Source organism: Carcharodon carcharias, chromosome 2 (genome assembly GCF_017639515.1).
Source record: "Carcharodon carcharias isolate sCarCar2 chromosome 2, sCarCar2.pri, whole genome shotgun sequence".
NCBI lineage: Eukaryota > Metazoa > Chordata > Chondrichthyes > Lamniformes > Lamnidae > Carcharodon > Carcharodon carcharias.
This window is the reverse complement of record NC_054468.1, coordinates 145,520,080-145,534,173: the sequence shown is the minus strand read 5'-3', so window position 1 is coordinate 145,534,173 and position 14,094 is coordinate 145,520,080. Positions and strand designations below refer to the sequence as shown.

At 38.6% G+C, this 14,094-nt stretch overlaps 1 protein-coding gene across 4 annotated transcripts in view; it reads right to left on the bottom strand.

Annotated features, from left to right (window-relative positions):
- The window catches only part of myo6a (myosin VIa), a 374,163-nt gene that overhangs the window by 131,961 nt on the left and 228,108 nt on the right, over positions 1–14,094 (bottom strand). For all 4 annotated transcript variants that reach the window (XM_041215736.1, XM_041215766.1, XM_041215745.1 and 1 more), the window contains exon 22: positions 13,032–13,109. In XM_041215736.1, coding sequence (XP_041071670.1) covers positions 13,032–13,109 — 78 coding nt within the window. The remainder of the gene's footprint in view (positions 1–13,031; positions 13,110–14,094) is intronic.

Below are 14,094 nucleotides of genomic sequence, written 5' to 3'. Positions count from 1 at the left end.
CAAAGACATATGGCACAATTATAATTTACATATTAGAAAAGAGTGAAACATATATAAAGGAGAATAAAATGCTGTGTGTCAGAAGGCCATGTATGATCTAGCGGGAGTGTGTGAAATAATCTTAATGAAGCCCCCAGCATGTTACATAAATCTGCTACATAATGAAACTGAAGTTGGGGAAAACCCATTTGGAATTAGGTGGGTATGGTGTTAATTTGCTGGTTCTGTTTTAAATCGAAAATCTATTTTGCACTGTTGCCTTAAAGGGAGTGTAACTGGGGGGTCAAGTTAATTAGGAATTTTAGGAGTTATTATAGTAGTAAGCAATTGTAATCTTATGTATGCACTTGAAATCTTTTCTTTTGTTGATAAATATTTTAATTTAATTTTTTAAACCTCTAAAGGTCTTGGTGGATTTATTACTTCTGAATTCAGTGCATACATCTCGTAATAAACACAAATTTTGTCTGCCTGGCACACATCATCTACCATGTCATAACAAATTGGGGGATCTTTGCAGGGTGCTTGAAATTCCTTGATTGGTTTGGAGTTGGTGAATCTTAAGGCTATGAGGATGAGAAGCATTTTGAATTCAGGAGTTGGTGAAGGATTTTAAGTGGCGAGACTGCAAAAATGGCTGTGTCCACGGGCAAAGCCTTTTTGGGAGTAGAAGATATAATTCTGATTGTGTTACAAAAAGTATCCATGGGTAAGTTAACAGAATTGGTGGATAAGTTGCAGCTGAGGTTACCTGTAGGGGCAAAGAAAGCAGACATAGTTGATGTGATAGCACAGCATTTGAAGTTGGAAATGATACCTGACGCCAGCTGGAAGGAGTGAGGTTTCAGTTAGAAATGAAGCAGATGAATTTCAACAAGCAATGGAAATGAAAAAACTTGAACAGAGGCAACAGAAAAAGAGTAAAAGGGAGGGTATTTCAAAGAGATATGGAAATGCAAAAACGCAACCTGCAGAGGGAGAGGTTAGCAATGGAGGGGAGAGAGAAGGAAAGAGAAAGAGAATACCGGCTTAAAAACTGGACTTTAAAAAAGAGACCTCAGGTGCTGAGGAAGGTTCTGATGAAAAATTGTTCAACCTAAAATCCAATGGGGAAATGTTTTAATTTGTGCAAACTCTTCCGAAGTTTGAAGAAAGGGATGTGGAGGCATTATTTCATTTGAGAAGATAACTGAACAGATGAAATGGCCACAAGAAAACTGGGCATTGCTTTTACAGTCTGGGTTAGTGGGTAGAGCTCCTAAGGTTTATGCTTCACTGTCAGAAGAAGTGTCGGTGGATTATGATGCAGTAAAAAGGGTTATTTTGAGAGCATATGAGTTGGTTCCTGAGGCATACAGGCAGAAATGTAGGAATATAAGGAAGCAGCTTGGACAAACTTATATTGAGTTTGAGAGAGTAAAACAAAGTAATTTTGACCATTGGATATGGTCATTAAAGGTAGAGACAACTTATGCAGCTCTTAGGGAAGTAATTCTGTTGAAAGAGTTTAAAGATTCCATTCCTTTGGTAGTGAGAACTCATGTGGGGGAACAGAGGGATAAAACGGTAAGACAAACAGCAGAGATAGCTGATGATTTTGAGACAGTTCACAGATCTAAACCTTTCTTTCGTCATCCTTTTAAATCAGAGGATAGAAAGTCACAAGGTGGGTAGTCAAGGGAGTAGTTGGAAATTCCCAGGAAGCTTTTTCTCAGACTAAAAAGGAAGTTGTTGAAGGTAGAAGTGACACTCGAAAACGGAGGCATTTCCATTGTAAAAAGGTTGGGCACACGAAGTCAATGTGTTGGAAGTTACAGGGAAAATCTGTTACAATAATTGAAATACAGAAAAGTTCTGGAAGTAAAAGTGCTGTGGGTTCTGAGATCCAGGCACAGGAAAAACCAGTGGTTTGTGTACAGGTAAAGCAGGAAGAATTAGTGACAGACAAAGAAGTGGGAATGTGTTCACAATTCACCCAAGGGAGTTCTGAAGAGCATGCTGTAGAAATGTTTAAAGATTTTCTATGTGAAGGGGAAAACTTTCCAGGTGTACAGAGCAGGTAAAGATATTAAAATTTTAACAGACACAGGGGCTAGACAATCCTTAATCTTATGTGTCAGTGATATTTGTTGCTCAGGAGTATTGCAGGGGCAGGTGACAATTAGTGGGGCTAAGGGAGATGCTAAACTTATTCCAATGTGGAAGGTAAACTTAAAGAGTAAGTGGAAAACAGGTGAGGTGATTGTTGGAGTAGTGAAAAAATTGCCCATTATAGGGGTTCAGGCTATTTTAGGTAACAACATAGCTGGGTTGCAGATGTGGGTGATGCCTACAGTAATTGAGCAACCTGTAGAGGTGTTTTCAATAGAAGTGTTACAGAAAGAGCATCCTAGATTGTTTCCAGATTGTGTGGTAAAAAGGTCACAAGCTCACAGGTTGAAACAGAGGAGGAAGTTAAAAGGCAGGGAAAAAGTGAAGTTCAATTAGCTGATACAATCTTTGATAAGATTGCTCAGAAAGAGAGAATGGAAGAGGATGAAGCTGAAGCGTTCAGCTCAAGGCAGTTGGTAGAGCTACAACAAAAGGAACCATGAATAAAGCAGTTATATCAGACAGCTTATTCAGAAACAGAGGCCGAGTTACCTTAAGGGTAATGTGTTAATGAGGAAGTGGCGACCATATCAAGTTTCAGCAGATGAAAAATTGATGGAAGTACATCAGATTGTTATACTACATGGATATATAAATTAAATACTAAGAGTAGCTCATGAAATTCTCATAGAGGGACATTTAGGAATTAGAGAGACACAAGTGAAAACATAAAAACATTTTTATTGGCCTGCATTTCAAAGATGTAATCAAATCCTGTAGATCATGTCACATGTCAGGTGATAGGGAAGCCACAAGCAGTGATTAAGCCAACACCTTTAATTCCAATTCAAGCAATTGAGGAATCTTTTACTAGGGTCATGATTGATTGTGTTAGACACCCTCCTAAGATGAAAAGTGGAAATCAGTACTTCCTGACAATAATGGATGTGTCTACAAGGTTTCCTGAAGCAATACCTTTGAGAAACATTACAGCAAAAAGAATTGTGGAAGAGTTGACTAAATTCTTTTACAAGGTATGGTTTACCAAACAAAATACAATCAGGTCAGAGTTCAAATTTCATGTCACAGCTATTAAAGGAAAGTTTTAATAGTTTGGGGATACAAAAGGTTTAAGTCAAAAGCTTACCATCCTGAATCACAAGGGGCTTTGGAAAGATGGCATCAAACTTTAAAAACCATGATGAGTGCTTATAGTCAAGACTATCCACAGGGTTGGTATAGGGAATTCCATTCTTGTTATTTGCTATTAGGGATGTTCCTAATGCATCGACTGGATTTAGTCCTTTTGAATTAGTGTACAGTCACAAAATAAGGGGACCACTAAAGTTAATGAGAAATTGATGGATCAAAATTTGGAAACTACTCTCCTGCATTATGTATTAAACTTCAGAGAAAGATTGAACTGAGCATGAGAGTTAGCTAGGGAACATTATCACAAGTGATGAAAGTGAAGGCAGATAGGAGAGCCACCGTTTTGTTGCTGGGGATAAAGTGTTAGTTTTGTTACCAGTTCTGGGTGAATCGCTGAAGGGTTAATGGGCCTTACGGGATTGAAAAGAAACTGAGTGAAATAAATTATTTAATAAATACTCCAGGTAGAAAAAAGCAGACGGTGTATCATGAAAAACTGCTTAAAAATACTTTGACAGGGGACAGGACCAAAATGAGGTATTAGAGGTGGTAGGTAAGGATAAAGAGGTAGAAAGAAGGGTTCTGAAATTGATTCTCCTCTAATCAAATTGGATAATGAAAGGGTACTTAAAAATTTAAATGTGATATTGAGTTACCTTCCAGACAAATGCCAAAACGACTTGGAGAAGCTATGCAGTCACACAAAGCTATTGATGGGAATAAGTTGGGGAGGACAAATTTAGCTACACATGACGTGTCTGTAGGGGATTCATTTTCGATAAGGCAACATCCTTATAGATTAAGTCCAGCAAAGTTATCACAAGTACAGAAAGAAATTGAATTCATGCTTCAAAATGACATAAAAAACAAAAAAACTGCGGATGCTGGAAATCCAAAACAAAAACAAAAACAGAATTACCTGGAAAAACTCAGCAGGTTATTGTTGTTGACATCTTTTGATGATCTGCTTCTATCACTGCTTGTTTGTCCCTACAACCACACCCCCACTCCACCTCTCTCTCTCTACCCCCCCCCCCCCCCCCCCCCCCCCCCCCCCCGCAACACACACACCTTAAACCAGCTTATATTTCAACTCTTTCTTGGACTCGAACTCAAGTTCTGTCGAAGGGTCATGAGGACTCGAAATGTCAACTCTTTTCTTCTCCGCCGATGCTGCCAGACCTGCTGAGTTTTTCCAGGTAATTCTGTTTTTGTTTTTGTTCAAAATGACATAGTTGAGTCTAGTTGCAGTAACTGGAGTTCACCTATTGTGCCAGTACCGAAACCAGGTGAAACACAAAGACTGGGAGTGGACTATCGAAAGATGAATGTGGTGACAAAAGCTGATTCATATCCTAAACTATGGTTGGAAGATTGTATTGAGAAAGTGGGACAAAGTTTATCACAAAGATTGGCTTGCTGAGAGGTTACTGGCAAGTACCAGTATTGGAGACAGTGAAGGAGATATTGGCTTTTGTGACACCAGATGGACTACATCAGTTTAACATCATGCCATCTGGTATGAAAAATGTACCAGGAACAATTCAAAAACTGACAAAGTAATTGCAGAACTGAGCAATTGTGCAGTTTATAGTGACGACCTGATAGTTTTCAGTCAAACTTGGGAGGAGCATTTACAACATCTGGAAGAATTATTTAATCGACTGCAAGAAGCTAATTTGGTGATGAACTTGGCTAAAAGTGAATTTGCAAAAGCGCAAGTTACATATTTAGGCCATACCATTGGACATGGTAAGGTGGCTCCGAGAGATGTTAAAGTCAAAGCCATTGTGAATTTCCCCGTGCCTACAACAAAATGAGAAGATTTGAGATTTCTAGGCATGAGTGGGTTTTACTGGAAATTCATACCAAATTTTAGTAGTGTAGTTGCTTATTTAAAAACAAGAAATTTCAATTGACAAAGGAGTGTCAGGAAGCATTTGACAGTTTAAAAACTATTAACTACACCAGTTTTGGCAATACCTAATTATGCCAAACAATTTAAGTTGGCCACTGACGCAAGTGATATTGGCATTGGGGTTGTACTGTTGCAAGATGAAGAAACTGGAATTGAGAAACTGATAAGAGTATTTTTCAAAAAGTTGAATGTACAACAGAGAAAATATTCAATGATAGAAAAGGAGACTTGGTCTGGTGTTAGCATTGCAGAAGTTTGAGTCTTATGTTGCAAACAATTCATTAGAAACAATTGTTTATACAGACTATAAGGTTTTAAAATTTCTGGATAGATTTTGAGATCAAAGTGCAAGGCTGTTCAGCTGGAGTTTATTACTGCAACCATTTAATATACATATTATACATGTGGTTGGACGTGAAAATCTAATTGCAAGTACATTGTCGAGAGTTTAAAGCTCAAAAGGGAAATTGGGCATTTAAAACCTGGACACAGGACTGAAATGAGCTCAGTTAATACAAAGGATTTGTATACATATGCTAATGCATCTGGTAATGTAATAGTTTGGGTACATAGATAAATATAATAGGTAGTGTCAGATGGGTTAAGAAAATGAAGCTGTCTTTTAAAATTATTACAGTTCATTTTGCCATAAGGATAGGGGTGTCATTAAACTAACTTTTTTTTCTATTATATTATTCTGCTTCATTTAATGTAGGTTTATGCGCATAAGTATAGTTGGGTGATTGTTTGAGTTAATTACATTTGAAGTCAAGTAGACTGCAAGTTTGAAATCATCAAAAGAAGCTAGGTGCTTGACACGCTAATGAGTAAACATGGATTCCGGCTAAGCATGTAAGGCATGAAGGAAATTTGTGTTTTTAGATAAGTGAAGGGATTGTTTGGATTTCAAAGGGATTTTAGTCTGTTTACAACTATCCAGATAAGCAAGGCTAAGGAATGTGTTTATTTTTCCCTGAAGGTGACTGAAAACATTGGTAACATGGAAGTTTTTATATTATGAGGAAGATACAGTTTCAAAGACATATGGAACAATAGAATTTACATACTAAAAAAGGGAGAAACATATATAAAGGAGAATGAAATGCTATGTGTCAGAAGGCCATGGAAGATTTAACAGGAGTGTGAGAAATAGCCTTAATAAAGCCCCCAGCATATTACATAAGTCTACTATATAACAAGACTGAAATTGGGGAAAACCCATTTGGAATTCCACTGTTAATTGGGTATTGTGTTAATTTGCTGGTTCTGTTTTAAATCTAAAATCTTTTTTGGATTGTTGACTTAAAGGCTGTGTAACTGGGAGTCAGGTCAATTTGGAATTTTAGGAGTTATTATAGTAGTAAGTAATTGTAGTCTTATGTATGTGCTTGACATCTTTTATTTTGTTAATAAATATTTTAATTTAATTTTTTTAGTCTGTAAAGGTCTTGGTAGACTTATTACTTCTGAATTTAGTGCACATGTACTGTAATAAATACAAACTGCAAAACCATTGAGATAGCATGACCAAGTTTCCCTCATGGATTTCGTCCGCCTGGCACACATCAGCTGCCACGTCATAACAGCTGCACTCACCCAGGAAAATGGAGAATATTCCATCACATTCCTGACTTGTGCCTTGCGGATGGTGAATAGGCTCTGGGGAGTTAGGAGGTGAGTTACTCACCATAGAATTCCCAGCCTCTGACCTGCTCTTGCAGCCACAGTATCTGTGACTGGTCCAATTACATTTCTGGTTAATGGTAACCCCCAGGATGCTGATGGTGATGAATTAAGCGATGGTGATGGGGCTGAATATGAAAATGAAATGGTTAATTCTATATTTTTGTTGATGGTCATTGCCTGGCACTTGTGTGGCACTAATGTTACTTGTCAATCATCAACCCAAGCTTGAATGTTGTTCAGATTGAAGTGGGATATCAGGACACATCATGGGGTCACCCAGGCTTGTGTGAATGCATATGATCTTTTGGCCAGGCCCAGAAACTGACGACTAGCCTATGGGTCAGTCCATGATAAGCTAAGGAATGTGACCTTTGGGTCAAGGTAAAATAGGTTGATGAATGGTCTAGGGGTTATACTGTAATAAACTGAGAGCTTGACCTCAGGGTCAAGTTTAAATATGCAGATGACTTGGCACAGCAGCAAAATATCAGGATAAGCTTAAGCTTTGGAATAAACTGTGAACATCGTTTGTGGTGAAGGTCAGGTCATTCTGAGATTGTTTTACAAATTTTCCATAACTGCGGACATAATGGACAGGTCATTCCGTGTTTATGTTATAAACTCATTTGTAATTAAGGATATAACAATTAGATGTACAAGATAAGAACATTGTGAGGTAATGAGTTATCCCAAAGATGGTATGTATAACTGACAGAAACTGGATGGTGGACAGGCTTTGGGGAGTCAGGAGGTGAGTTAGTCACCACAGAATTCCTGCCCTTTGGCCTGCTCTTGTAGCCACAGTGTTTATATGGCTGATCCAGTTCAATGGTAACCCTCAGGACACTCACAGTGGAGGATTCAGTGATGGTAATGCCATTGGATATCATGGGGAGATGGTTAGATTTGCTCTTGTTGGAGGTGGTCATTGCCTAACACATTATTTGCTACTTATCAGCCCAGCCTGAATATTCTCCTCGTCTTTCTGCTTATGGACATGGGCTGCTTTAGTGTCTGAGGCGCTGAGAATGGTACTCCAAAGGTTACTACCTATGAGCTCCTAGTTTTTAAACTTTCTCCCTAGTTCCTTAAAATTTGACTATTGGACCTCAATACCTACCCTCTCTATTGTCATTGATACCAATGTGTACCACAATTACTTGCACACTTCCTTCCATCTACAGAATATTCTGCACCCTGTCCATGATGTCCTTTACCCTGGCATTAGGATGCAACACACCATGCGGGACTCATGATGGTTACAAAAATACCTGTCTGGCCCCTAACCATGGAATCTTCTAGATTTCTACTTTGTTGTTCCCTTTTGTTCATTCTCATCCCAACTGGTGCCTTGGACAGCACTGCATTCCTTCAAGGTGCCGTCACTCCCAGCAGTCTCCAATGCTGAGTTTTGGTTTAAGAATGGCACACACCCCAAAGTTTCCTGTACTTCTACTCTTCAGGATGATCATCCATCCACTATGCTGAATACTGATTGTCTGTGAAATGGCCACCTCCTGGGACATGTGATCCAGGAAGCACTCAGCCTTCCTGAAGCTCCAGTGACTCCAGCTGCCCCCAAGCTCAGAAATCCTGACCTTTAGTTCAAACAGCTGGAGACACTTCCTACACATGTGGTCTCCCAAAAACATGAAATGTCTTGAAGTTCCCACATGGCACAATACTATCATGGACATCTTCATCTGTGACAGGTAGATTTGTGAGGACAAGGTCAAGTGGATTTTTCCCTCATGTTGATGTTCTCACCACACGTTACAGAACCAGTCCAACAGATACGTCCTATAGTACTTGACTTTATAAAACCACTTCAAAAGGACACAGATAGATAGGTAGAATGGATGGACAAATGGCAGGTGAATATTTTTTAATATATTCGTTCTTAGGATGTGGGTGCCACTGGTTCGACCAACATTTATTGCCTATTCCTAACTGCCGTTGAGAAAGTGGTGGAAATTTAATGTTAGAAAAAACGGCGAGAGGCAATATAAAATAAAGGGCACAATTCTAAAGGGGGTGCAGGAGCAGAGGGACTTGGGTGCATATCAGGGTGACAATGCCTGGCCAAAAATTTATGGAACACTTTGGCAGTCACCTCTGCCAGAGTTGTTCAAGTCATCGGAGCGGAGATCAAATAGAATAGCACAATGCATATATGCATACTGTGCATGCGGAAAACTCATACCTCACAATATGGGGCAAACAGTGTCTTGGTTGCAGACAGCCTGGGAGACGGGACAACCATATTGAATATGGTACAAACCCAAAAAATCCAGGACAGTTCTTCACTGGTATATATGTGCAAAGATCAATGAAGGTGGCAGGGCAGGTTGAGAGTGGTTAATAAAGCATATAAGACCTTGAGCCTTATAAATAGGGGTATAGAGTAACAAAGGAAAGAAGTTACAATAAACTTGCATAAAACAAGTTTGGCCAAAACTGGAGCATTCCGTCCAGTTCTGAACATCACTTTAGTAAGGGTGTAAAGACATTAGAGAAGGTGCAGAAAAGATTAAGAATGGTTTCAGGGATATGGAACTTCAGTTATGCGGATAGATTGGAGAAGCAAGCATTGTTCTTCTTGCAGAAGAGAAAGTTGAGACAAGATTTGATAGAGGTGTTCAAAATCATGAGGTCTTTGGACAGGATAGATATGGAGAAACTGTCCCCATTGATGGAAGGATGGAGAACTAGAACACACTGGCTTAAGGTGATTGACAAAAGAAGCAGTGAGGACATGAGAAAAACTTGTTTACTCAACGAGTGATTAAGATCTGGAATGCACTGCCTGAATGTGTGGTGGAGACTCAATTGTGGCTTTAAAAGGGAATTGGATCATTATTTGAAAATAAACGTTTCTGTGTCATTTATATCCTATGCAAGCACTTAATGCATTCATATGAAATAGGTCCCTGTACTGTACTAATGGGGGGATAAACCCCCAAATAAACAGACAATTTCAAATAGACAGGTTATTGCCTTTGCTTAATTAGCACATGACAGGATTTCAAATACATGCTCGTATTTTGTGGTATAATTTCCTGATGTTTGTCCAAACTCATTAGCCAAATACAAGACTTGCATTTCCCATTTTCCCATAGCAACTTTGACAATCATAGAAACATATAAATTAGAACTTTTAAAGCAAACATGGCAAGGAGAAAAGAAAATCACATTAAATCTCAAGGCATACCTTGTTATTTCACACTGACTCTCTCAACTGAAACCAGCTTTCTGATTGTTTCTTGGCTTCAGCTATAGGAAAGAATAATGGATCTTTGGATCCCCTATGGCTGTTCTCTACCGTTCTGCAGTTTTGCAAAGAGAGCAGCACTTACAGGTTTTCTGCCCCACAATCCTGGTCAACTAATCCTGATCCAAGTTAAGTGGTTGGATCAAACATAGAAAAATAATTATACCATTCAGCCCATTGTATCTGTGCTGGCTGAAATACAGCTATCTCGCTTATTCCTGCTTTTCAGTTCTTGGCCCCTAGCCCTGCAGGTTTTGTACAGGTCAAGTACATATCCAACCACTTTTTAAATACAATTCTACCAGATAGTGAGCTCCAGAACCCCCGCCAACCTCTGAGTGAAATGAATACTGAATTTTCGTCTAATTCTTCCACCAATTCCTTTAAATCTATGCTGTCTAGTCATTGGCCTCTCTGAGAGCAGAAACAGATCCTCTCGCTCCATTCTTTCTATGCTTCTCATAATTTTATACATCGCAATTAAATTTGCTCTTAGCCTCCTCTACTTCAAAGAAAACGACTCCAGCTTATCCAATCTTACCTCATATTTAAAATTCTTTATTCCTGGCAACATCCTTGCAAATTTCCTGTTCCCTGTCTAATGTGATCATATAGTTCCTGTAATGCAGTGGCAAGAACTGTATCCATACTCCAGCTGCGACACAACCAGTGTTTTATACAATTCTAACCTAACCTTCCTGTTCTTATATTCTCTGCTTTGGCTAATAAAGAAAAGTCCCCCATATGCCTTCTTGAGCACCTTGCTTACCTGTCCTGCTACCTTCAGGGATCTTTGAACATACACTCCAAGCTTTTTCTGTTCCTATACGCTCCTCAGAATCCTACTGCTGTGTAGTCCCCTTGCCTTGTTTGTCTCCTCCAAATGCATGACCTCACATTTCTCTAGATTGAATTTCATTTGCCACTTTGTTATCCACCTTATCAGTCCATTGATATTTTCTTGGGGCTACCGCTTTCTCCCTCACTAGCAAGCACACAGCCAATTTTCATATCATCTGCAAACTTCTGTCATCCCTCCTACATGTAAGTCGAAATCATTGATACACACCATGAACAGCGAGGGACCCTGCACTGAGCCCTGTGGAACCCAATTGGAAACAGCCATCCAGTCACAAAAACACCTGTCGGTCATTACCTTTGGCTCCTGTCACTGAACCAACTTTGGATTCAACTTGCCAATTCTCTTTGGATCTCATGAGCTTTTAATTTTCTGACCAGTCATTTATATCGGGACCTTGCGAAAATCCATGAAGCTGACACCAAAAGTGCTACCTTCATCAATCAAGTTAGTCAGACACAAACTTCCACAACAAATCCTTACTTACTATCCTTGATTAACCTATACCTTTCTAAATGAAAATTTATTCTGTCGCAAACTTTTTTCTAATGATTTGCCCATTACCAAGGTTAGGCTAACTGGTGGTAAATACTCAGGCTATATCCTGCACCCTTTTTAAAAGGTACAGCATTAACAATCTTCCAGCACTACACCTGTAGCCAGAGAAGATGGAAAATGATGGACAGAGCTTTTGCTAATTTTTCTGGTTTCCCTCAGCACATTTCATTCATATATTTCATTCAGCCCTAGTTATTTACCCATTTTCACAGATAGTAAATATCTTAATAATTCCTCCCTAGCTAGTTTATCACATTCAATATTCCACACTCCTCTCCTTTAACTACAATGTCTACATTGCCCCTTCCTTTATTATGAACATAGACGCAAAGCATTCTTTAAGAACCATGGCCACATCTTGCACTGCCACACATAAATTACCTTTTTAGTCTCTGATCTTTGGATAAGATCTAAGATCTAACTCTTTCCTTAGTTATCCCCTTGCCCTAAATCTGTTTATAATATGTCTTTGGGTTTTCTTTGGTTTCACTTGCCAATATTTTATCATCTCCTCTCTAATTTTCCTTTTAATTTCATCCCTGCACTGTCTATGCTTGTCTTGGCTTTCTGCAGTATTGAGTTTTTGGCATTTGACATGAGCTTTTTTTTTGCCTTATTCCACTCTTAATGCTCTTTGACATCCAGGGGCTCTCTATTTGTGAATCCCATTGTTTTTTTTGTGGGCATTATTTGGTCTGATTTATCTCCTCCTTGAATGTCTCCCACTGCTCCAACACTGATTTATCTTCAAGTAGCTGTCCTGGTCTATTTTTGCCAAATCACATCGCAGCTTTGTGAAATTGGTCTTTCCCTGTATGATTTTTTTTACTATTGGTCTATCTTTATCCTTTTCCATAACCACTATAAGTCTAACTGAATTATGATCATGACCAAAAGACTTAGTTTCTCTAAAACTATTCCTGAATCGCCCCTTTTCTTGTCTGGCTTGCTATGCACTGACTAAAAAGTTCTCCAGAATGCAATTTTAAGATTGTTGCACCCTGTATACCTTTTACAAGGAACTGATCCCAGGTGATATTAGGGTAGCTGAAATCCCTTATTACTGCCCGAATGTTTCTGTATCTCTTGGCAATTTGCTTACATATTGGCTCTTCTATATCTCTCTAACTGCTCAAGGATCTTTGTTATAACTCCAGCAATGTGATTGCTCCTTTTTTGTTCCTCAGTCCAACTCATACGGTTTCATTTGATGCTCCTTCTTTCATCCCTCCTGATAGCTGTGATTGTTTATTTAACCAAAAACATGACAACCGTTCCTTTTTTAATCACCCTCCTTAACCCTTCTGAAAATGCTGTAACCAAGAATGCTAAACTACCGCTCCTGTTCTTCTTTAATCCACAGTAGTCCTGATGGATTTTTTTTTGTCCCATGGTCTCTAATTATAAAGCAAGCCTTCTAATTTGATGTTTTGAAGCAGAAAATAGATTCCAAAAGTTGAGCATTGAGAATATTTTGGGAAAGAGGGTTTTATTACCTTGCCAGGTCTGAAAAAGACTTTGGTAAGACCAAACTTGTAATCATTCTCATTGAGACCCAAGGCTTTGAACAATGCCTGGAAAAAAATAGGAAGGGAAATAAATTAAAGGGTGTGTAAATTGTTAAACAATGTTTAAGTTACTAAACAACAATTTGCTCCTTGATGCCTCCTAATTTTTATTATTTGATTAGTGGCCTCCCCATTTCAGCTTGGCTTTTCAAATAAAAAAAATAGAATGCTGCTAAATAGAAGTCTAACAGAAAATGCTGGAAAAACTCAGCAGGTCTAACAGCATCTGTGGAGAGAAAATGTCAGAGCTAACGTTTCAAGTCTGTATGACTCTTCTTCAAGTCATAGGAACTTGAAATGTTAACACTTTTTTTTTCTCTCCACAGATGCTGTTAGACCTGCTGAGTTTTTCCAGCATTTTCTGTTTTGGTTTCAGATTTCCAGCATCCACATATTTTGCTTTTATTTTATTAAATAAAAGTCTAGTCTGTGTGGAATATATGTACATCCATGTTTAATTTAATTATCAATAGATTTTATTTCATGTTCTCAGAAAACTCCAAAGCACTTTCCAGACAACGAACTGCTTTTGGAATATAATCACTTGTGTAGGCAATTGCAGTAACCAATTTGCGCACAAATAATGAGATAAATGACCAACTGGTCTCATTTTATTTTTGTGATGTTGATTGAGGGATATATGTTGGCTAAAATATGAGGAGAACTTCTTTGATCTTTGTAAATTGTACCATGGAATACTTTACATCCTTAAACAGGCAGAGGAAACCTCATTTTAATGCGTCTTCCAAAAGATGGCTCTCACACAATGCTGCATTGAACTGAAGTGTCATGCTAGATTATGTCCCTGGAGAGAACTCGAAGCCACCAAACTCTATTCCAGTGTCACTTGTTGACATGTAAACTCCAAGACCTAGAGAATAGGGCTACTTCTATATATACTGGAGAGGCTAGAGGTCATAATAAGTCATATCGCGCCAAAGTACCTCCACTACCATATTGTGGGCCTAGACAAAGATGGTTAAAAGCATGG